At 43.0% G+C, this 25,165-nt stretch overlaps 1 protein-coding gene across 17 annotated transcripts in view; it reads left to right on the top strand.

Moving 5' to 3' along the window:
- Positions 1-25,165, top strand: part of PTPRS (protein tyrosine phosphatase receptor type S) — a 744,226-nt gene that overhangs the window by 333,840 nt on the left and 385,221 nt on the right. For all 17 annotated transcript variants that reach the window (XM_073594561.1, XM_073594552.1, XM_073594489.1 and 14 more), the window contains one exon: positions 5,941-6,522. In XM_073594561.1, coding sequence (XP_073450662.1) covers positions 5,941-6,522 — 582 coding nt within the window. The remainder of the gene's footprint in view (positions 1-5,940; positions 6,523-25,165) is intronic.

The following is a 25,165-nucleotide window of genomic DNA, read 5'->3' as shown; positions in this document are numbered from 1 at the left end:
CTTCCATAACACCTCAGCAGCAGTGCCACAGGCTGATAGCTTCCATGGCACACTGCATTGAGGCAGTAATTGCTGCAAAAGGGGCCCAAACCAAGTACTGAGTACATATGCATGCTTATACTTTTCAGAGGTCCGATATTGTTCTTTGTACAATCCTTGTTTTATTGATTGCATGTAATATTCAAATTTTCTGAGATTGTGGATTTGGGGTTTTCATGAGCTGTAAGCCATAATCATCACAATTATGACAAATCAAGGCTTGGGGGTTATTTTTTTTTTTTTAGCAAATTGGTCTGGTGGGGAAGTAGTTAAAAAACAGCTCCTGTTCCCTTAAAGTATGTTATACAGCACAGTGCTTGTGCTGTATCATTTGGCCCTCTGTATCCTCTAAAAAAACCTGGCTGATCCTGCCTGGCTATACCCTCCCCCTTGTAAACTGACCATGGTTTATCATGGCTGCTGAGCCCTTACACCGTGGTCAGTTTACGTGTCTCTTTCATTAGCAACCCTGCTCTGTCCTCTCCTCCATCCTCTCCCCTTCCCCTCCCTGCCTGTTTGCGCTTGTCAGTGTCCCCCCCTTGCTCCTGCTGCTTTCATATCTAATATAAAATCCATCCATCCCCTCTGTAATAGAACAATATGTGTCCCTGTGGTTGTGTTATATAAAAATATATAACATATAACTATAACTCTGTAACTATATCACAGCGGCTCCCGGCGATCACGTGACTCCTTGGCTCACTCTGTCTCCTCTCTTCCCCTCCTCCCCGGCTGACGTCTGGGGGAGTGCTCGGCCCTGCCCGCTGGAGCTGTCAGTTGGGCAGAGGAGAGAGCCGAGGAGTCACGTGCTTGCCGGGAGCCGCTGTGATATAGGTACAGATCGGCATATTTTTTATATAACAAAGGCACAGAGACACTTATTGTTAAATTACAGAGGGGATGGGATGATTTTAAATCAGTGGCTTAACAATCACTTTAAGCTTACCGTATATACTCAAGTATAGGTTGATCTGAATAAAAGCCGAGGCCGCCTAATTTACCACAAAAAACTGGGAAAACTTATTGACCCGAGTATAAGCTGAGAGTGAAAAATGCAGCAGCTACTGTAAGTGGAAAAGAGGGTCAACAATGCCCATCTGCAGCTGCATGCCTCCCAGTGTCCTGTGCATGCCTCCCAGTGTCCTGTGCATGCCTCCCAGTGTCCTGTGCCTCCCAGTGTCCGGTGCATGCCTCCCTGTGTCCTGTGCATACCTCCCTGTGTCCATTGCAGCCTACCTGTGCCAATCTTCATCCTCCGTGTGCCGATCTGCAGCCACCATTGCCCGGTCAGCATGTTATAAAAACATTCGGCGGCCATTCCAGCGTTCAAAAGCCGTTTCCCATTTCGTCGGTGGTATGAGGATGAGCAGATGTCTGTGATAGGCTGAACACTGACTGCTGGGAAATTGAGTGTGGAGGAGGAGGCGCTGCTTTTGAACACTGGAATGGCCACCGAATGTTTTTATGATACGCTAGTCGCCGTCTATCTGCATGACACGCTGATCATGTAGGCAGACGGTGGTTACTCGAGTATAAACTGAGCGGGGTGCTTTCAGCCTAAAAAAAAAAGGCTGAAAATCTCGGCTTATACTCGAGTATATACGGTATGTAGCTCAAGTTTGTAAGACGGCTACCTAGTCTTCAGTCCATTCCTTTACTAATTTCTACTAGGTAGATGTTTGAGCCTCTGTGGATGCTTTCTTCATGTAGAGGGTCTTGCAGGCAGCTGTGTGATGTTCTAACCTAATTGTGGTTTTGGTTTTTGGGGTCTGTTGACTTTTTTTGCTGTTTTGCATTCCACTCATATTCGATGCTTTGGTACATCCCATGAAGATGCCCCCTTGGATGTATGAAAATTGGATTTTTGTTGTGCCTGTAGATACGTGTAATACATCACAGGACACAGGGATTCCACTCCTCTCATTGTGGTGTTCATGGTTTGCAACATAACCAAGGCTGTGCCTAGCTTGGAGGTGTTATACCTGGAAAGAGATGTCCACTCACCTGAAGGTGGCAGCATAACCCAGTTGTAATGGATATGAAGGTGTCCTGTGATGTACTCTCCAAGAAAAAGATTTTACAGGTAAAACAAAAATCTGCAGGCTGGCCATGCCTTATGTATTCTCATTGAAAAAAAGGAAACATTAACTGTGCACTTCCAGTTGCTGGGTAAATCTTGTCAAAGCAGTTTATGGCAGTTTGGAGCACTGGCAAATATATTGGTGCCTGTTGCTGTCCATCCAAAGTATTCCTGCTTACTAAAAAGGACCTTGCATGTAGTACAAGGTGTGCTGTTTTTGACTCTGCTCCTTTAAAGCGGGGTTCCACCCAAATTTTGAACAATATCTGTATGTATTCTCTTCCTTGCCTAGATGCTGACATGCCGTTTAAAAAAATTTAAATCGCCGTAATTACCTTTTATTTTTCTATTCTTCTTTGCACTTCCTGGTTTTCCTCCCATGGGAGTAGGCGTGTTTCTAGCCTCTCCCAGACTCCGCACAGAATCCTGGGAGCTAGTCTCAGGCTTCCCAGGATGCCACTGAGCATGTGCGGGAACGAGCAGTGAATGCTGGGAGCATTCACCACATCCAGGAAATAAATGCTTGTGGGCTTCAAATGCCCACAATGAAGATGGAAACCGCCTGCATTGAATATTATAAGTTATTCTTTCCGACGAAATCTGACACAGGCGGACATATTACACACAATATGTGAGTATGTAATGCTGAGAAGAAAAGTTTGTGAATGAACTAAAAAAAAAAAAAAAAACGATAGACAGGTGGACCCCCGCTTTAACGCTTGCTAAATGCTAGTAAAGCAAAAAAATTGTAGCAAAAAAAGAGATACACATTTCTTTTGGCTTCTGTGGTGTGGGGGTAATATTATCATCCTCCAATGAAATCCTGGGGAATGCAGAGTAGCTAAAATCTCACCAGAAGATGTTGCAGCACGGGGCTGGTAGCATCTTCACAGCGAGACTTTGAACACACTATGTTCCCTAGATCTTGAAGCAAGGAGGATAAAGTTACCTAGGCACTGCTGTCACAAACCAGGGTAAAGATGAGTTCAGGAAGGATGCATTAGAGAGGAAGTAAACCCTGATGGGTATTACTTCCTCTTTTTTTTCCCCTGCAAAGTAAAAGCATAATGCATACTAGCCCATTATGTTGCACTCACCTGCAAACGAAGCCCGCAATGTCCCCGCTGGTGGCCACATCCATCTTCTCCCCTCTTGCTTCCGGGGCTGTGGACTCTGGCTCTGTGACTGGCCGGAGTCGCGTGACGTCCCTTTAGAAACTTCACGATCGTGCCCTCTCTTCAGTGCGCATGCGCAAGCGTAAATGGTAAATATCTCTTAAACCATGCATGTTTTCCAGTACCTACAGGTAAGCCTTATTGTAGGTAAAAGTGGTGTAACTAGGTTTACAACCACGTTAAGTCATGTTAAAGACTATGGAATTCAAATAAAAATCTCCTAACAGTGGTATCAGCTACTGATGTCATGTAAATGTAAAAGTTGCTAAGCAGTTACTTAACAACCTTAAAGCGGTTGTATACCCCGCTTTCACATTTTTACCTACAGGTAAGCCTCGTTTTTACCTACAGGTTTAGGAGATATTCACCTTGCATGCAGCCGCTGATGTCAGCGGTACATGCGCTCTGAAGGTCGGGTGGATTCTTGCCGGGAAAGAGGACTCCCACGCACATGCACGAGAGTGATGTCATCACACCTTCGGCCCCTCACAGTGCTGGGGCCGCAAACCCAGAAGAAACGCAGAGAGAACATGCCAGCTCCCTCAGCGGTGACCGGGAGGCGATGACGGTGCTCGTTCTAAGGTAAGTATTTCATAATGAGCTAGTATACTAGCTTGTTATCCCTTTGCCTTACAGTTTTTTTTTTTTGTTGTTTTTGTTTGTTTTCTTTGCGGACATACAACCGCTTTAAGGTTTAGCTGCTAATTCCAGTGGAAAAACTGTGACATACTGTAATTGCAGCCATTGCTGCAATTCATAAAAAGCTATTTTGACTGGGCATCTTGAGAGAACCTCAAGGTAAGTCCTGTCACTCATAGTGCAAGGTCATGGGAGTTGAGACAGACCATTGGTCTGGTCTGTCAATATAAGGCACATATGAACAGCTGTTACTGTGAGATCCAACTGGATCCTTGCTAGATCCATAACTTATCCTCCTTGCTGCAACCTTACATTTCCCTGGTCATAGATGGCTATTAAACCTTCCTGCTTCAGCAATTGTTTTGTGAGTGAATACCCATTATTGTGAATTTTCTCATTTTACATACTATTATTATAGCAGATCATAAGCACAATGACAGTGGTCCTTTACAGCCTGGGATCCACTAACAGTTCCAGGGTATCTTGCAGTGTGAATTTCCTAAAGGTTTTGATATGGATAGCCCAGATCCCCATCTCCTGCTTTTACACTGTTCTTTAAGAAAATAAAAATAAAGTGTCACTTTTATTCCTATTACAAGGGATGTAAACATCCCTTGTAATAGAAAAAAAGCATGACAGGACCTCTTAAATATGAGATCCGGGGTCAAAAAGACCTCAGATCTCATATTTACACTAAAATGCAATAGTAAAAATGGGGGGTCTCGCCACCGATAAAAGTGATCTTGTGGCAAATCCGCCGCTGAGACCACTTTTATCTGAAAGCCGACCACCCGCTGAAGAAGTGGTTACTGGGGTTATGGCAGCTAGCTGTTGCCATAACAACGATATTCCACTTCAAACAGCCGACGTATAACGACGACGGGCAGTCAGCAAATGGTTAAGTAGTGATGCACCAAAAATTTGGCTGCTATAAATTATCGGCAGAAAATAGGGTTTTCAGTCTTGTGCTGAAATAAAAAAAAAGCGCCGATATATGCTGCCAAAATACGCCCATGATTTTACAGCAATTTTTACCATGCTTATGATGTGTTTTTCATAGGTCATGTGACTCAAAAAATGCATCAAAACCACTACACGGGTATATTTTTTATGTGTTCTGGCTGCATTTTCAATGCATTTCAATGGGGAGGTGCATTTTTGGCACTTTTTTTTTTTTACTGACCAAATATGCAAGCTGGATTTTTAACGCAGCTTCAAAAAGGTGCTGATAATGGCCAAAATAATTTAATTTAAATTCATGATAATAATTAAAAAGTCAAATATAATACCATTATTTATAAGGAATATATATATATATTTTTAAAACTGTCCATTTCGGCCAAGTGAAGGTTTCTGCACCAAAATTTCTCTCATTTCGGTGCACCCCTAGTTTTAAGGGTGTGGAAAGAATTGGGGAGATTCTTTAATAAGAGACATAAAAACTACATAAATCCCTGGCTTGCCAGGTCTTCCCCAGAGTCACTCTCTTTTGTGTCCCTTTGCTTGCTTCTCAGGATGTTTTTTTGAGCTTCTGTGGGTTTGCGATCACACAAAAAATAGCCTCAATTACTCTTCTGACGAAGTTAATCTGAAAATCGTTTGGTGATCGCAATCACCAATTGTGATCACCAATAGCTAGATAGCTATTAGAGATGGAGAATGTAGAAATCTACTGAAATCTTACAATTTACAGAAAAAAAAGGCATCACAGTGATTGTACTTGGAAGTATATATTTTGTACTATGTATTGTATTAAATTATAAATGATAATTAAAATTCTTTTCTGGATACAAGTATATGCTCATTCTTCAGACACAAACAAAATCTTACAGATATCCCTAGCTGTGAGTTATTTGAAGAAATATATTTAGTTTTTATAATAGATTTACTTTTGCCTGTTGGTTGAACTTGAAAGCTGAAAGCTGTGTAACTATGAAGTAAAATAAAATAAATATATATTTTGACATTTTTTTGTTTTTCTTGTGTGTTTTGTTCACCCAATTTTAGCCCTTCCTAAGGCACCTGGGACTCCCGTGGTAACAGAGACTACAGCTACGAGCATAACAATTACATGGGACTCTGGGAATCCTGATCCTGTGTCTTACTATGTTATAGAATACAAATCCAAAACACAGGATGGGCCATATCAAATAAAGGAGGATATCACGACTACAAGATACAGCATTGGTGGACTCAGTCCTAATTCTGAATATGAGATCTGGGTGTCAGCAGTTAACTCTATCGGCCAAGGACCACCCAGTGAACCTGTAGTGACACGGACTGGAGAGCAGGCTCCTGCCAGTGCCCCTCGAAATGTACAGGCTCGCATGCTTACCTCTACTACAATGATAATTCAGTGGGAAGAACCCGTGGAACCAAATGGGCAAATACGGGGATATCGTGTTTACTACACTATGGAGCCTGACCAGCCAGTTAGCAGCTGGTTAAAATATAATGTGGATGATAATCTTTTAACCACAATAGGAAATTTACTGGAACATGAAACCTATACTGTCAGAGTTTTAGCTTTTACATCTGTAGGTGATGGCCCACTCTCTGATCCTATCCAAGTGAAAACACAGCAAGGAGGTGAGTGGCACTTTTCAAATATCAGTTAAATTAGATCTTATTTAAATATGAACTGCTGTCAACTTTTTGGTTGCATAGGGGAAGTTTTTATATTTATTTTCAGTAACTTTAAAATACAGACTCATATTAGTCCTGTGTTGTATGGTTACAGATATAAATAGCAATCAAAGCATATTTTAAAATCCACCCTGCCAGGGATTGATCAGTTTTACCATGAGTTGTAGAAATCTCCAAAATAAAATTTTATAGAGGTTTAATGCTTTTCAGTTTTGTCTGATGCATTTCTGTTGATATAAATGAAAATGCATCAAACCACATGTAAATGTATGTCATGACACACTTGCACTACGATTTGATGTGTAGCGTGAAGTGCATTGCAACACATGCCAACATTGGTTTTGGTGGCATTTCTATTTATTTAAATGGAAAAAAAAAATCAGACAAAAAATGCAGCATAATACAAAGGTGTGAATGGGCCGGGCCCTAAGGCTCCATTCACACTAGCGCGTTTTTTGATGCATTTTGCATTTTGCAAAAATGCATGGGAATTTTTTAACATGGGTTCCTATGGAACATGTTCACATCAATGCCTTTTTGTACCTCTGCATTTTTGGAAAGGGTCAGGGACTTTTTTTCATGCAAAATGCAGCGTTTTGCATGTAAGGCTCGATTCACACCTATGCATGTTGCTTTTGAGCGTTTTTGGAGGGTTTTTTTTCATGCTTGCCACGTTTTTGAGCCGCGTTTTTGCCGCGTTTTTGCCGCGTTTTTGCCGCGATTTGCGTTTTGCGTTTTTTTTTTTTTTTTTTTTTTCATTTTTTTTTTACAGTCTTAAAAAAAAATTACAAAAAAAAAAAAATAAAAAAAAAAAAAAAAAAAAAACGGCAAAAACGCACCAAAAACGCTGCAAAAACGGTGCACTTGCGTTTTTGATGCTTGTCCATTGAGAAACCATTACATGCAAAACGCTGCTTTTTGCATGAAAAAAAGTCCCCGACCCTTTCCAAAAACGCAGAGATACAAAAAAGCATTGATGTGAACATGTTCCATAGGAACCCATGTTAAAAAATTCCCGTGCATTTCTGCAAAATGCAAAATGCATCAAAAAACGCGCTAGTGTGAATCGGGCCTTAGGCTCGATTCACACCTATGCATGTTGCTTTTGAGCGTTTTTGGAGGTTTTTTTTTCATGCTTGCCACGTTTTTGAGCAGCGTTTTTGCTGCGTTTTTGCGGCGTTTTTGCCGCGGTTTTTTTTTTTTTTTTACAGTTTTTTTTTACAGTCTAAAAAAAAAATTTTAAAAAAATTAAAAAAAACAAAAAACAAAAAAAACGGCAAAAACGCATCAAAAACGCTGCAAAAACGGTGCACTTGCGTTTTTGATGCTTGTCCATTGAATTCTATTACATGCAAAACGCTGCATTTTGCATGAAAAAAAGTCCCTGACCCTTTCCAAAAATGCAGAGAAACAAAAAAGCATTGATGTGAACATGTTCCATAGGAACCCATGTTAAAAAATTCCCGTGCATTTCTGCAAAATGCAAAATGCATCAAAAAACGCGCTAGTGTGAATGGAGCCTAATACAATTCAATGGACCAGCAGCGTTTTTACAGCGTTTTTGATGCGTTTTTGCCGTTTTTTTTTTTTATTTATTTTTTTTAAAAACTGTAAAAAAAAAAAAAACGCAAAAACGCTGTAAAACCGCTGCTCAAAAACGTGGCAAGCATGACAAAAAAAACTCCAAAAACGCTCAAAAGCAACTTGCATAGGTGTGAATCGAGCCTAAGGCTCTATTCACTCTAATGCGTTTTTTTGATGCATTTTGCATTTTTTAGAAATGCAGGGAAATTTTTTTAACATGGGTTCCTATGGAACATGTTCACATCAATGCATTTTTGTACCTCTGCGTTTTAGAAAAGGGTCGGGGACTTTTTTCCTGCAAAATGCAGCATTTTGCATGTAATAGACTTCAATGGACCTGCATCGAAAGCGCAAGTAACGCGTTTTTGCTGCGATTTGCATTTTTTTTTTACACTGTATATACAGTGGCTTGCGAAAGTATTCGGCCCCCTTGAACTTTTCAACCTTTTGCCACATTTCAGGCTTCAAACATTTTTAAATTTTAATTTTTTGTGAAGAATCACCAACAAGTGGGACACAATTGTGAAGTGGAACGAAATCTATTGGATATTTTAAACTTTTTTAGCAATTAAAAAACTGAAAAGTGGTGCGTGCAAAATTATTCGGCCCCTTTACTTTCAGTGCAGCAAACTCACTCCAGAAGTTCAGCAAGGATCTCTGAATGATCCAATGTTGTCCTAAATGACTGATGGTGATAAATAGAATCCACCTGTGTGTAATCAAGTCTCTGTATAAATGCACCTGCTCTGTGATAGTCTAAGACCCCATTCACACAGGGACGACTTGTCAGGCGACCTAGTCGCCTGACAAGTCGCCTCCCGTTCTGTACTATGGAGCCGTTCTAAGGGGAGCGACGCAAGTCGCTCCGACTTAGAAAAAGGTTCCTGTACGACTTCGGGGCGACTTGGGGCGACTTGCATAGACTTCTATGCAGAAGTCGTTTTGCAAGTCGCCCGGGCATTCATTTGCAGGTCGCCTCGCTGAGGCGACCTGCAAGTCGTGTTGCCCCTGTGTGAATGGGGTCTCAGGGTTCTGTTGAAAGTGCAGAGAGCATCATGAAGACCACGGAACACACCAGGCAGGTCCGTAATACTGTTGTGGAGAAGTTTAAAGCCGGATTTGGATACAAAAAGATTTCCCAAGCTTTAAACATCCCAAGGAGCACTGTGCAAGTGATCATTTTGAAATGGAAGGAGTATCAGACCACTGCAAATCTACCAAGACCTGGCTGTCCCTCTAAACTTTCAGCTCAGACAAGGAGAAGACTGATCAGAGATGCAGCCAAGAGGCCCATGATCACTCTGGATGAACTGCAGAGAACTACAGCTGAGGTGGGAGAGTCTGTCCATAGGACAACAATCAGTCGTACACTGCACAAATCTGGCCTTTATGGAAGAGTGGCAAGAAAAAAGCCATTTCTCAAAGATATCCATAAAAAGTCTCGTCTAAAGTTTGCCACAAGCCACCTGGGAGACACACCAAACATGTGGAAGAAGGTGCTTTGGTCCGATGAAACCAAAACCGAACTTTTTAGCCACAATGCAAAACGATATGTTTGGCGTAAAAGCAACACAGCTCATCACACTCAACACACCATCCCCACTGTCAAACATGGTGGTGGCAGCATCATGGTTTGGGCCTGATTTTCTTCAGCAGGGACAGGGAAGATGGTTAAAATTGAGGGGAAGATGGATGCAGCCAAATACAGGACCATTCTGGATGAAAACTTGTTGGAGTCTGCAAAAGACCTGAAACTGGGACGGAGATTTATCTTCCAACAAGACAATGATCCCAAACATACAGCAAAATCTACAAAGGAATGGTTCACAAATAAACGTATCCAGGTGTTAGAATGGCCAAGTCAAAGTCCAGACCTGAATCCAATCGAGAATCTGTGGAAAGAGCTGAAAACTGCTGTTCACAAACGCTCTCCATCCAACCTCACTGAGCTCAAGCTGTTTTGCAAGGAAGAATGGGCAAGAATTTCAGTCTCTCGATGTGCAAAACTGATAGAGACATACCTCAAGCGACTTGCAGCTGTAATCGCAGCAAAACGTGGCTCTACAAAGTATTAACGCAAGGGGGCCGAATAATTTTGCACGCCCCACTTCATTTTTTTATTAGTTAAAAAAGTTTCAGAAATCCAAAAGATTTCGTTCCACTTCACAATTGTGTCCCACTTGTTGGTGATTCTTCACAAAAAATAAACATTTTATATCTTTATGTTTGAAGCCTGAAATGTGGCAAAAGGTTGAAAAGTTCAAGGGGGCCGAATACTTTCGCAAGCCACTGTAGCTGGTTGCTAAGGACACAGCGGCCGGCTTCCCGGCCCCTCCTTAACAACCGATGAGTCGTCAGTGGGCTTACCCGCTGAATGTAAAAAAAAAAAATTGCCAGCTAAAAAAAAAATTGTGAAAAAAAAAAAACAGCGTGTGGTTCCCCCCCCCCATGGGTCCATACCAGGCCCTTTGGTTCTAGTATGAACTTCTCCTATGGAGAAGTTATTGCCCTGCTTAGCTTAGTATCGTCCGCAAATACAGATAACTTGTTAAAGCTTTCTGAACGCCAGTCAAAGCCCCTGTCACTAAATAAAATGGTTAGCTTACAGTCCTGTTTAACTTGCGTTTGCTTTGCTTCGGCTTCGCTTCAAAAATTATACCCCATGTAGCTTTAGTGGTGCTTCAAAGTCCACATAGAAGTCTATGGCAAAGCTCGCTTGAAGCACCTAAAGCTTTTGAGAGGCTTTAATTCAGCTTTAGCTTCGCTTTGTTTTGGAGAAATTGCATGTATGAGATATCCACACACACACAGTGCACCTGCCAAGCTTCAACAAAGCTTCAAAAGAGCATCACCGAAGCATCATTGAAGCCTCACCAAAGCATCACTAAAGCTTCATCGAAGCACCATGGAAGCATCAAACACACATCATAGAAGCATGTTGAAGTGGTAAGCGCTTTAATGTGTGTTGAAGCCGAAGCAAGTGTAAATAAACCCTTATGCATTCTCTGTTTTAAAGTAAAAAATGTCCCAATAATTGTATCACCCCCTCAAAGCTCTATATACTTACCTGAGTCCTATCTCGATCCAGCGATGTGCCCCTGTGCAGTGGCGCTGGTCTGTATTCCTCTCCTCACAGAGGCAGCAGCCTGCTGCTGTCAATCGAATCCTGTAAGGAGGGAGTGGGGGCGGGGCCGAACCACACTGTGTGCGTGCCTAGGATGCACACTGCCAGGCTCAGGAGCAAGTCCACAGGTATGCCCCCATAGCAAGTGTCTTGAAATGGGGACACACACAGAAGAGGAGCCGAGAGCACCAGTGGAGAAACCCAGAAGTTGAGGTTAAGGGCCGCTCTGTGCAATACCACAGAACAGGTAAGTTTAACATGCTTATTATTTTAATTTAGGAAATTTTACCTTTACAACCACTTTAAAGTGTTACTAAACCAAGTGATATGAAAATAGTTCATCTGCCCCCCCCCCCCAGTGCCCACAGCTTATAAAACTTATTTTTACATGAAAATATTGCCACTATATACCTTTTCGGCTCACGGCCAGTGATTAGGGATGAGCCTACATTTGAGTCGAACGTAAGTTCGACTCGAATATCGGGTGTTCGCCTGTTCGCCAGAAAGCAAACAATTTGGGGTGTTCACGGCAAATTCGAAAGCTGCAGAACACCCTTTAAAAGTCTATGGGAGAAATCAAAAGTGCTAATTTTAAAGGCTTATATGCATGGTATTGTCATAAAAAGAGTTTGGGGACCTGGGTCCTGCCCCAGGGAACATGTATCAATACAAAAAAAGTTTTAAAAACTGCTGTTTTTCGGGAGCAGTGATTTTAACCACTTTAAGACCAGCCTCGTTTTGGATTTTAGGTGTTTACATGTTTAAAACAGGTTTTTCTGCTAGAAAATTACTTAGAACCCCCAAACATTATATATGGTTTTTCTTCTAACACCCTAGAGAATACAATGGCGGTCATTGCAATACTTTTTTTTGCACCGTATTTGCGCAGTGGTCTTATAAGCGCACTTTTTTTGGAAAAAATTCACTTTTTTGAATAAAAAAATAAAACAACAGTAAAGTTATCCCAATTTTTTTTTATATTGTGAAATATAATGTTACGCCGAGTAAATTGATACCCAACATGTCATGCTTGAAAATTGCGCCCGTTCGTGGAATGGCGTCAAACTTTTACCCTCAAAAATCTCCATAGGCGACGTTTAAAAAATTCTACAGGTTGCATATTTTGCGCTACAGAGGAGGTCTAGGGCTAGAATTATTGCTCTCGCTCTACCGGTCACGGCGATACCTCACATGTGTGGTTTGACCACCGTTTTCATATGCGGGCGCTACTCGCGTATGCGTTCGCTTCTGCGCGCGAGCTCGTCGGGACAGGGGGGTTTTAAAAAATTTTTTTTTTATTATTTATTTTACAATATTTTATTTATTTTTACACTTTAAAAAAAAAAAAAAAAAAAAAATTGTGTCACTTTTATTTCTATTACAAGGAATGTAAACATCCCTTGTAATAGAAAAAAGCATGGCAGGACCTCTTAAATATGAGATCTGGGGTCAAAAAGACCTCAGATCTCATATTTATACTAAAATGCAATAAAAAAAAAAAAAAAAAAAAAAAGTCATTTAGAAAAATGACATTTGAAAAAATATGCCTTTAAGAGGCGTGGACGGAAGTGACGTTTTGACGTCGCTTCCGCCCAGCAGTGTCATGGAGACGAGTGAGCGCCATCTTGGCCTCATTCGTCTCTATACACAGCACGGCAGAGGACGCGATCGCCTCCGCCGCTACCGACGGCTCCGGTAAGCGGCGGAGGGCACCGGATCGCGGCGGGAGGGGGGGCCCCTCTCCCGCCACCTATAAAAGTGATCTCGCGACGAATCCGCCGCAGGGACCACTTTTATCTGAAAGCCGGCCGCCGCACGAAAACGGGGATACCGGGGTTATGGCAGCTAGCTGCTGCCATAACAACGATATCCCCGTTCAAACTTAGGACGTATATAGTCGTGCGGCGGTCGGGAAGTGGTTAACCAGTTGCCGACTGCCGCACGACGATGTACGTCGGCAGAATGGCACGGGCAGGCAAAAGGACTTACAGGTACAGGTACGTCCTTGCCTGCCCGCGGGGGGGGGGTGTCCCCCCCCCGGTGCCTGCGGCGGTCGGAAAATCTTCCCCGGCGATCGGAGGTGAGGGGGAGGCCATCCATTTGTGGCCCCCCCCTCGCGATCGCTCCCAGGCAATGGGATCATTTCCCTGCCTCTGTATTGTACACAGAGGCAGAGGAAATGATGTCATCTCTCCTCGGCTGGGCATTTTCCGTTCCGGCGCCGAGGAGAGAAGACTGTAATGTGAGTGCACAACACACACACATACAGTAGAACATGCCAGGCACACATTACACCCCCAATCACCCCCCCCCCCCCCCCCCGTCACACTGACACCAAGCAGTTTTATTTGTTTTTTTTTTTCCTGATTACTGCATGGTGTCAGTTTGTGACCGTTAGAGTGGTAGGGCAGTTAGTGTTAGCCCCCTTTAGGTCTAGGATACCCCCCTAACCCACCCCCCATAAAGTTTTAACCCCTTGATCACCCCCCGTCACCAGTGTCGCTAAGCGATCATTTTTCTGATCGCTGTATTAGTGTCACTAGTGACGCTATAGTTAGGGAGGTAGATATTTAGGTTCGCCGTCAGCATTTTATAGCGACAGGGACCCCCATATACTATCTAATAAATGTTTTAACCCCTTGATTGCCCCCTAGTTAACCCTTTCACCACTGTTCACCGTATAACTGTTACGGGTGAAGCTGGTTAGTTCGTTTATTTTTTATAGTGTCAGGGAACCCGCAGTTTATTACCGAATAAAGGTTTAGCCCCCTGATCGCCCGGCGGTGATATGCGTTGCCCCAGGCAGCGTCAGATTAGCGCCAGTACCGCTAACACCCACGCACGCAGCATATGCCTCCCTTAGTGGTATAGTATCTGAATGGATCAATATCTGATCCGATACTAGCATCCCCAGCAGTTTAGGGTTCCCAAAAACGCAGTGTTAGGGGGATCAGCCCAGATACCTGCTAGCACCAGCGTTTTGCCCCTCCGCCCAGCCCACCAAAGTGCAGTATCGATCGATCGATCACTATCACTTACAAAACACTAAACACATAACTGCAGCGTTCGCAGAGTCAGGCCTGATCCCTGCGATCGCTAACAGTTTTTTTGGTAGCGTTTTGGTGAACTGGCAAGCACCAGCGGCCTAGTAAACCCCGGTCGTAGTCAAACCAGCACTGCAGTAACACTTGGTGACGTGGCAAGTCCCATAAGTGCAGTTCAAGCTGGTGAGGTGGCAAGCACAAGTAGTGTCCTGCTGCCACCAAGAAGACAAACACAGGCCCGTCGTGCCCATAATGCCTTTCCTGCTGCATTCACCAATCCTAATAATTGGGAACCCACCACTTCTGCAGCGCCCGTACTTCCCCCATTCACATCCCCAACCAAATGCAGTCGGCTGCATGAAAGGCATTTTTTTTATGTCCTCCCGAGTACCCCTACCCAACGAACCCCCCCAAAAAAGATGTTGTGTCTGCAGCAAGCGCGGACATAGGCGTGACACCCGCTATTATTGTCCCTCCTGTCCTGACAATCCTGGTCTTTGCATTGGTGAATGTTTTGAACGCTACCATGCACTAGTTGAGTATTAGTGTAGGGTACAGCATTGCACAAACTAGGCACACTTTTACAGGGTCTCCCAAGATGCCATCGCATTTTGAGAGACGCGAACCTGGAACCGGTTACAGTTATAAAAGTTAGTTACAAAAAAAAAAAAAAAAAAAAAATATATATATATATATATATATATATATATATATAAAAGTTGTTGTTTTATTGTTCTCTCTCTCTATTGTTCTGCTCTTTTTTACTGTATTCTATTCTGCAATGTTTTATTGTTATTATGTTTTATCATGTTTGCTTTTCAGGTATGCAATTTTTTATATTTTACCGTTTACTCTGTTTTATTTTTTTGTCTTCCGGTACGCCATTCACGACTTTGAATGGTTATACCAGAATGATGCCTGCAGGTTTAGGTATCATCTTGGTATCATTCTTTTCAGCCAGAGGTCGGCTTTCATGTAAAAGCAATCCTAGCGGCTAATTAGCCTCTAGACTGCTTTTACAAGCAGTGGGATTGAATGCCCCCCCCCCACCGTGTTCCGTGTTTTTCTCTGGCTCTCCTGTCTCAACAGGGAACCTGAGAATACAGCCGGTGATTCAGCCAGCTGACCATAGAGCTGATCAGAGACCAGAGTGGCTCCAAACATCTCTATGGCCTAAGAAACCGGAAGCTACGAGCATTTCATGACTTAGATTTCGCCGGATGTAAATAGCGCCATTGGGAAAGCATTTTATCACACCAATCTTGGTGTGGTCAGATGCTTTGAGCGCAGATCTAAGGTCTAATAGACCCCAATTTTTTCAAAAAAGAGTACCTGTCACTACCTATTGCTATCATAGGGGATATTTACATTCCCTGAGATAACAATAAAAATGATTAAAAAAAGAAAAATGGAAGGAACAGTTTAAAAATAAGATAAAAAAGAAAAAAAATAATAAAGAAAAAAAAAAAAAAAAAAAGCACCCCTGTCCCCCCCTGCTCTCGCGCTAAGGCGAACGCAAGCGTTGGTTTGGCGTCAAATGTAAACAGCAATTGCACCATGCATCTGAGGTATCACCGCGAACGTCAGTTCAAGGGCAGTAATTTTAGCAGTAGACCTCCTCTGTAAATCTAAAGTGGTAACCTGTAAAGGCTTTTAAAGGCTTTTAAAAATGTATTTACTTTGTTGCCACTGCACGTTTGTGTGCAATTTTAAAGCATGTCATGTTTGGTATCCATGTACTCGGCCTAAGATCATCTTTTTTTATTTCATCAAACATTTGGGCAATATAGTGTGTTTTAGTGCATTAAAATTTTAAAAAGTGTTTTTTCCCCAAAAAATGCGCAAATATTGTTTGAAAAAAAAAAAATGAAACGCCCACCATTTTAATCTGTAGGGCATTTGCTTTAAAAAAATATATAATGTTTGGGGGTTCAAAGTAATTTTCTTACAAAAAAAAATAATAATTTTTTCATGTAAACAAAAAGTGTCAGAAAGGGCTTTGTCTTCAAGTGGTTAGAAGAGTGGGTGATGTGTGACATAAGCTTCTAAATGTTGTGCGCAAAATGCCAGGACAGTTCAAAACCCCCCCCAAACGACCCCATTTTGGAAAGTAGACAGCCCAAGCTATTTGCTGAGAGGCATGTCGAGTCCATGGAATATTTTATATTGTGACACAAGTTGCGGGAAAAAGACACATTTTTTTTTTTTGCACAAAGTTGTCACTAAATGATATATTGCTCGAACATGCCATGGGAATATCTGAAATTACACCCCAAAATACATTCTGTTGCTTCTCCTGAGCACAGGGATACCACATGTGTGAGGCTTTTTGGGAGCCTAGCCGCGTACGGAACCCCGAAAACCAAGCACCGCCTTCAAGCTTTCTAAGGGCGTAAATTTTTGATTTCACTCTTCACTGCCTATCACAGTTTCGGAGGCAATGGAATGTCCAGGTGGCACAAACCCCCCCAAATGACCCTATTTTGGAAAGTAGACACCCCAAGCTATTTGCTGAGAGGTATAGTGAGTATTTTGCAAACCTCACTTTTTGTCACAAAGTTTTGAAAATTGAAAAAAGAAAAAAAAAAAAAGTTTTTTCTTGTCTTTCTTCATTTTCAAAAACAAATGAGAGCTGCAAAATACTCACCATGCCTCTCAGCAAATAGCTTGGGGTGTCTACTTTCCAAAATGGGGTCATTTGGGGGGGGGGGGGGGGGGGTTGTGCCACCTGGGCATTCCATGGCCTCCGAAACTGTGATAGGCAGTGAAGAGTGAAATCAAAAGAGATTGGTTTTCGGGGCCCCGTACGCGGCTAGGCTCCCAAAAGGTCCCACACATGTGGTATCCCCATACTCAGGAGAAGCAGCTAAATGTATTTTGGGGTGCAATTCTACATATGCCCATGGCTTGTGTGAGCAATATGTCATTTAGTGACAACTTTGTGCAAAAAAAAAAAAATTTGTCACTTTCCCGCAACTTGTGTCAAAATATAAAATATTCCATGGACTCAACATGCCTCTCAGCAAATAGCTTGGGGTGTCTACTTTCCAAAATGGGGTCATTTGGGGGGGGGGGGGGTTGTGCCATCTGGGCATTTTATGGCCTTCAAAACTGTAATAGGTAGTGAGGAGTGAAATCAAAAATTTACGCCCTTAGAAATTCTGAAGGCGGTGATTGGTTTCGGGGCCCCGTCTGCGGCTAGGCTCCCAAAAAGTCCAACACATGTGGTATCCCCGTACTCAGGAGAAGCAGCTGAATGTATTTTGGGGTGCAATTCCACATATGCCCATGGCCTGTGTGAGCAATATATCATTTAGTGATAACTTTTTGTAATATATTTTTTTTTTTTTTTTTTTTCATTTTTCAATCACTTGGGACAAAAAAAATGAATATTCAATGGGCTCAACATGCCTCTCAGCAATTTCCTTGGGGTGTCTACTTTCCAAAATGGGGTCATTTGGGGGGGGGGTTTGTAATGACATAGGCAGTCAAGAAATGACATAGGCAGTCATAAACTAAAAGCTGTGTAAATTCCAGAAAATGTACCCTAGCTTGTAGACGCTATAACTTTTGCGCAAACCAATAAATATACACTTATTGACATTTTTTTTTACCAAAGATATGTGGCCGAATACATTTTGACCTAAATGTATGACTAAAATTGAGTTTATTGGATTTTTTTTATAACAAAACGTAGAAAATATAATTTGTTTTCAAACTTTTCGGTCTTTTTCCGTTTATAGCGCAAAAAATAAAAACAGCAGAGGTGATCAAATACCATCAAAAGAAAGCTCTATTTGTGGGAAGAAAAGGACGCAAATTTTGTTTGGGTACAGCATTGCATGACCGCGCAATTAGCAGTTAAAGTGACGCAGTGCCAAATTGTAAAAAGTGCTCTGGTCAGGAAGGGGGTAAATCCTTTCGGGCCTGCAGTGGTTAATAATGCTTAACCACTTGAGCCCCGGACCATTATGCTGCCTAAGGACCAGAGGTCTTTTTCCAATTTGGCACTACGTCGCTTTAACTGCTAATTGCGCGGTCATGCAATGCTGTACCCAAACGAAATTTGCGTCCTTTTCTTCCCACAAATAGAGCTTTCTTTTGATGGTATTTGATCACCTCTGCAGTTTTTATTTTTTGCGCTATAAACGGAAAAAGACCGAAAATTTTGAAAATAAATGATATTTTCTACTTTTTGTTATAAAAAAAATCCAATAAACTAAATTTTAGTCATACATTTAGGCCAAAATGTGTTCGGCCACATGTCTTTGGTAAAAAAAATGTCAATAAGCATATATTTATTGGTTTGCGCAAAAGTTATAGCGTCTACAAACTAGGGTACATTTTCTGTAATTTACACAGCTTTTAGTTTATGACTGCCTATGTCATTTCTTGAGGTGCTAAAATGGCAGGGCAGTACAAAACCCCCCCAAATGACCCCATTTTGGAAAGTAGACACCCCAAGGAAATTGCTGAGAGGCATGTTGAACCCATTGAATATTTATTTTTTTTGTCCCAAGTGATTGAATAATGACAAAAAAAAAAAAAATATTTACAAAAAGTTGTCACTAAATGATATATTGCTCACACAGGCCATGGGCCTATGTGAAATGCACCCCAAAATAAATTCAGCTGCTTCTCCTGAGTATGGGGATACCACATGTGTGGGACTTTTTGGGAGCTTAGCCACGTACGGGGCCCCGAAAACCAAGCACCGCCTTCAGGATTTCTAAGGGTGTAAATTTTTGATTTCACTCTTCACTGCCTATCACAGTTTCGGAGGCCATGGAATGCCCAGGTGGGACAAACCCCCCCCAAATGACCCCATTTTGGAAAGTAGACACCCCAAGCTATTTGCTGAGAGGCATATTGAGTCCATGGAATATTTTATATTTTGACACAAGTTGCGGGAAAGTGACACTTTTTTTTTTTTTCGGAGGCCATGGAATGCCCAGGTGACACAGTATTTGCGCAGCGATTTTTCAAACGCATTTTTTGGGGAAAAAACACACTTTTTTTAATTTTAATGCACTAAAACACACTATATTGCCCAAATGTTTGATGAAATAAAAAAGATGATCTTAGGCCGAGTACATGGATACCAAACATGACATGCTTTAAAATTGCACACAAACGTGCAGTGGCAACAAAGTAAATACATTTTTAAAAGCCTTTAAAAGCCTTTACAGGTTACCACTTTAGATTTACAGAGGAGGTCTACTGCAAAAATTACTGCCCTCGATCTGACCTTCGCGGCGATACCTCACATGCATGGTGCAATTGCTGTTTACGTTTGACGACAGACCGCCGCTTGCGTTCGCCTTAGCGCGAGAGCAGGGGGCGACAGGGGTGCTTTTTTTTTTTTTTTTTTTTTTTTTTCTTTATTATTTTTTTTCTTTTTTATCTTATTTTTAAACTGTTCCTTTCATTTTTTTTTTTTTTTTTAATCATTTTTATTGTTATCTCGGGGAATGTAAATATCCCCTATGATAGCAATAGGTAGTGACAGGTACTCTTTTTTGAAAAAATTGGGGTCTATTAGACCCTAGATCTCTCCTCTGCCCTCAAAGCATCTGATGACACCAAGATCGGTGTGATAAAATGCTTCCCCAATTTCCCAATGGCGCTATTTACATCCGGCGAAATCTAAGTCATAAAATGCTCGTAGCTTCCGGTTTCTTAGGCCATAGAGATGTTTGGAGCCACTCTGGTCTCTGATCAGCTCTATGGTCAGCTGGCTGAATCACCGGCTGCATTCTCAGGTTCCCTGTTGAGACAGGAGAGCCAGAGAAAAACACGGAAGACGGTGGGGGGGCATTCCCTCCCACGGCTTGTAAAAGCAGTCTAGAGGCTAATTAGCCACTAGGATTGCTTTTACATGAAAGCCGACCGCTGGCTGAAAAGAATGATACCAAGATGATACCTAAACCTGCAGGCATCATTCTGGTATAACCATTCAAAGTCGTGAATGGCGTACCTGAAGACAAAAAAATGGTTAACAATAAAGCACAGTAAACGGTAAATTATAAAAAATTGCATACCTGAAAAGCAAACATGATAAAACATAATAACAATAAAACATTGCAGAATAGAATACAGTAAAAAAGAGCAGAACAAGAGAGAGAGAATAGAGAGAGAGAGAGAACAATAAAACGACAACTATTTTTTTTTATTTTATATATTTTTTTTTTTTTTTTTTTACACTTTTTTTTGTAACTAACTTTTATAACGGTAACCGGTTCCAGGTTCGGGTCTCTCGAAATGCGATGGCATCTTGGCAGACCCTGTGAAAGTGTGCCTAGTCTGTGCAATGCTGTACCCTACGCTAATACTCAACTAGTGTATGGTAGCGTTCAAAACATTCACCAATGCAAAGACCAGGATTGTCAGGACAGGAGGGACAATAATAGCGGGTGTCACGCCTATATTCGCGCTTGCTGCAGACACGACATCTTTTTTGGGGGTTCGTTGGGTAGGGGTACTCGGGAGGACATAAAGAAAATGCCTCTCATGCAGCCGACTGCATTTGGTTGGGGATGTGAATGGGGGAAGTACGGGCGCTGCAGAAGCGGTGGGTTCCCAATTAGGATTGACGAATGCAGCAGGAAGGGCATTATGTGCACGACGGGCCTGTGTTTGTCTTCTTGGTGGCAGCGGGACACTACTTGTGCTTGCCACCTCACCAGCTTGAACTGCACTTATGGGACTCGCCACGTCACCAAGTGTTACTGCAGTGCTGGTTTGACTACGACCGGGGTGTACTAGGCCGCTGGCGCTTGCCAGTTGAATAAAAAGCTACCAAAAAAACTGTTAGCGATCGCAGGGATCAGGCCTGACTCTGCGAATGCTGCAGTTATGCGTTAAGTGTTTTGTAAGTGACAGTGATCGATCGATACTGCACTTGGGTGGGCTGGGCTGGGCCGGGCGGAGGGGCAAAACGCAGGTGCTAGCAGGTATCTGGGCTGATCCCGCTAACACTGCGTTTTTGGGAACCCTAAACTACTGGGGACGCCAGTATAGATCTGATCGGATCAGATATTGATCCGTTCAGATACTATACCACTAAGGGAGGTGTACGGTGCGTGCGTGGGTGTTAGCGGTACTGGCGCTAATCTGACGCTGCTTGGGGCTGGTGCTTGCCAGTTCACCAAAATACTACCAAAAAAACTGTTAGCGATCGCAGGGATCAGGCCTGACTCTGCGAATGCTGCAGTTATGCATTTAGTGTTTTGTAAGTGTCAGTGAGCGATCGATACTGCACTTGGGTGGGCTGGGCTGGGCCGGGCGGAGGGGCAAAACGCAGGTGCTAGCAGGTATCAGGGCTGATCCCGCTAACACTGCGTTTTTGGGAACCCTAAACTGCTGGGGACGCTAGTATAGATCTGATCGGATCAGATATTGATCCGATCAGATACTATACCACTAAGGGAGCTGTACGGTGCGTGCGTGGGTGTTAGCGCTACTGGCGCTAACCTGACGCTGCCTGGGGCTGGTGCTTGCCAGTTCACCAAAATGCTACCAAAAAAACTGTTAGCGATCGCAGGGATCAGGCCTGACTCTGCGAACGCTGCAGTTATGCGTTTAGTGTTTTGTAAGTGACAGTGATCGATCAATACTGCACTTGGGCTGGGCCGGGCGGAGGGGCAAAACGCAGGTGCTAGCAGGTATCTGGGCTGATCCCGCTAACACTGTTTTTGGGAACCCTAAACTGCTGGGGACGCTAGTATAGATCTGATCGGATCAGATATTGATCCGATCAGATACTATACCACTAAGGGAGCTGTACGGTGCGTGCGTGGGTGTTAGCGCTACTGGCGCTAACCTGACGCTGCCTGGGGCTGGTGCTTGCCAGTTCACCAAAATGCTACCAAAAAAACTGTTAGCGATCGCAGGGATCAGGCCTGACTCTGCGAACGCTGCAGTTATGCGTTTAGTGTTTTGTAAGTGACAGTGATCGATCAATACTGCACTTGGGCTGGGCCGGGCGGAGGGGCAAAACGCAGGTGCTAGCAGGTATCTGGGCTGATCCCGCTAACACTGTGTTTTTGGGAACCCTAAACTGCTGGGGACGCTAGTATAGATCTGATCGGATCAGATATTGATCCGATCAGATACTATACCACTAAGGGAGGCGTATGCTGCGTGCGTGGGTGTTAGCGGTACTGGCGCTAATCTGACGCTGCCTGGGGCGACGCATATCACCGCCGGGCGATCAGGGGGCTAAACCTTTATTCGGTAATAAACGGCGGGTGCCCTGACACTATAAAAAATAAACAAACTAACCAGCGTCACCCGTAACAGTTATACGGTGATCAGTGGTGAAAGGGTTAACTAGGGGGCCATCAAGGGTTTAAAACATTTATTCGGTAGTATATGGGGGTTCCTGTCGCTATAAAACGCTGACGGCGAACCTAAATATTTAGGTCCCTAACTAGCGTCACCAGCGACACTAATACAGCGATCAGAAAAATGATCGCTGAGCGACACTGGTGACAGGGGGTGATCAAGGGGTTAAAACTTTATTAGGGGGGGTTGGGGGGGTATCCTAGACCTACAGGGGGGTAATACTAACTGTCCCAACACTGTAACTGTCACAAACTGACACCAATGCAGTAATCAGAAAAAAAAAAAAAAAAAAAAACTGCTGGGGTCAGTATGTGACAGGGGGGGGGGGTGATTGGGGGGGGATCGGGGTGTTTAGTGTGCCTGGCATGTTCTACTGTGTTGTGTAGTGTTGTGCACTCACATACCTGTCTTCTCTCCTCGGGCCGGAACGGAAATTACCGAGCCGAGGAGAGATGACATCATTTCCTTTGCTGCTGTTTAGCATACAGCAGCAAAGGAATGATGTGATTGGCCGGCGGCGATCGCGAGGGGGGGGCCACGAACGGATGGCCTCCCCCTCATCTCCTATCGCCGTGGAACAAAAGACAACCGCCTCGGGCACCGGGGGGGGTCCGATCGGACCCCCCACCCGCGGAAGGCAAATCACGTATATGTACGTGATTTTGCCTGTCCGTGCCACCTTGCCGACGTAAATCGGCGTGAGGCGGTCGTCAAGTGGTTAAAGTGAAACAATAAAAGTGAAATATTCCTCTAAATTTCGTACCTGGGGGTTGTCTATAGTATGCCTATAAAGTGGCGCATTTTTCCCGTGTGTAGAACAGTTCCTGCACAAAATGACATTTCTAAAGGAAAGAAATCATTTAAAAGTACTCACGGCTATAATGAATCGTCTATGGGAGAAATCAAAAGTGCTAATTTTAAAGGCTTATATGCATGGTATTGTCATAAAAAGTGTTTGGGGACCTGGGTCCTGCCCCAGGGGACATGTATCAATGCAAAAAAAAGTTTTAAAAATGGCCATTTTTTCGGGAGCAGTGATTTTAATAATGCTTAAAGTGAAACAATAAAAGTGAAATATTCATTTAAATTTCGTACCTGGGGGTACAAAATTTTGTCCAGTCCCTGCACAAAATTACATTTCTAAAGGAAAAAGTCATTTAAAAGCACTCGCGGCTATAATGAATTGTCGGGTCCGGCAATACAGATAAAAGTCATTTAAAAAACGGCATGGGATTCCCCCCCAGTCCATTACCAGGCCCTTTGGGTCTGGTATGAATATTAAGGGGAATGCCGAACCAAAATTTAAAAAAAAATTGCGTGGGGGTCCCCCCAAATTCCATACCAGGCCCTTCAGGTCTGGTATGGATATTAAGGGGAACCCTGCGCCAATTTTTAAAAAAATGGCGTAGGGGCCCCCCTCAACCTGGCAGGCCGCAGGAAAAGAGGGGGGACAAGAGAGCGCCCCCCCCCCGAACCGTACCAGGCCACATGCTCTCAACATGGGGAGGGTGCTTTGGGGTAGCCCTGCCAGGTTGCGTGCTTGGATAAGGGTCTAGTACGGATTTTTGGGGGTACCCCCATGCCATTTTTTAAAAAATTTTTGGTGCAGGGTTCCCTTTAAAATCAGATCTGGTATAGATTTTGAGGGGGACCCCTACACCATTAAAAAAAAAAAATTGGCGCAGGGTTCCCCTTAATATCCATACCAGACCTGAAGGGCCTGGTATGGAATTTGGGGGGACCCCTACGCAATTTTTTTTTTTTTTTAAGTTTGGTTCGGGGTTCCCCTTAATATTCATACCAGACCCAAAGGGCCTGGTAATGGACTGGGCGGGATCCCATGCTGTTTTTTTCCGATGACTTATCTGTATTGCTGAGACCCGACAATTCATTATAGCTAGTAGTTTTAAATGATTTTTTTGCCTTTTATAAATGTCTTTTTGTGCAGGGACTGTTCTAAACATGGGGAAAATACACCCCTTTACAGGCATACTATAGACACCCCCCAGGTTTTGCATTGATACATGTCCCCTGGGGCAGGACCCAGGTCCCCAAACACTTTTTATGACAATACCATGCATATAAGCCTTTAAAATTAGCACTTTTGATTTCTCCCATAGACAATTCATTATAGCCGCAAGTACTTTTAAATTGCTTTTTTTCCTTTAGAAATGTCATTTTGTGCAGGGACTGTCCTAAACCCAACAGAAAAATGCGCCACTTTACAGGCATACTATAGACACCCCCGGTACGAAATTTAAAGAATATTTCACTTTTATTGTTTCACTTTAAGCATTATTAAAATCACTGCTCCCGAAAAAACAGTTTTTATAACTTTTTTTTGCATTGATACATGTCCCCTGGGGCAGGACCCAGGTCCCCAAACACTTTTTATGAAAATAACTTGCATATTAACCCTTAAAATTAGCACTTTGATTTGATTTTTTACGTTCGTGTCCCATAGACTTTAACGGTGTTCGCGTGTTCG

This window comes from Aquarana catesbeiana, linkage group LG01 (assembly GCF_042186555.1).
Source record: "Aquarana catesbeiana isolate 2022-GZ linkage group LG01, ASM4218655v1, whole genome shotgun sequence".
Taxonomy (NCBI): domain Eukaryota; kingdom Metazoa; phylum Chordata; class Amphibia; order Anura; family Ranidae; genus Aquarana; species Aquarana catesbeiana.
Note: the sequence above shows the minus strand (reverse complement) of the source record. Positions and strands in the feature narration are given on the sequence as shown.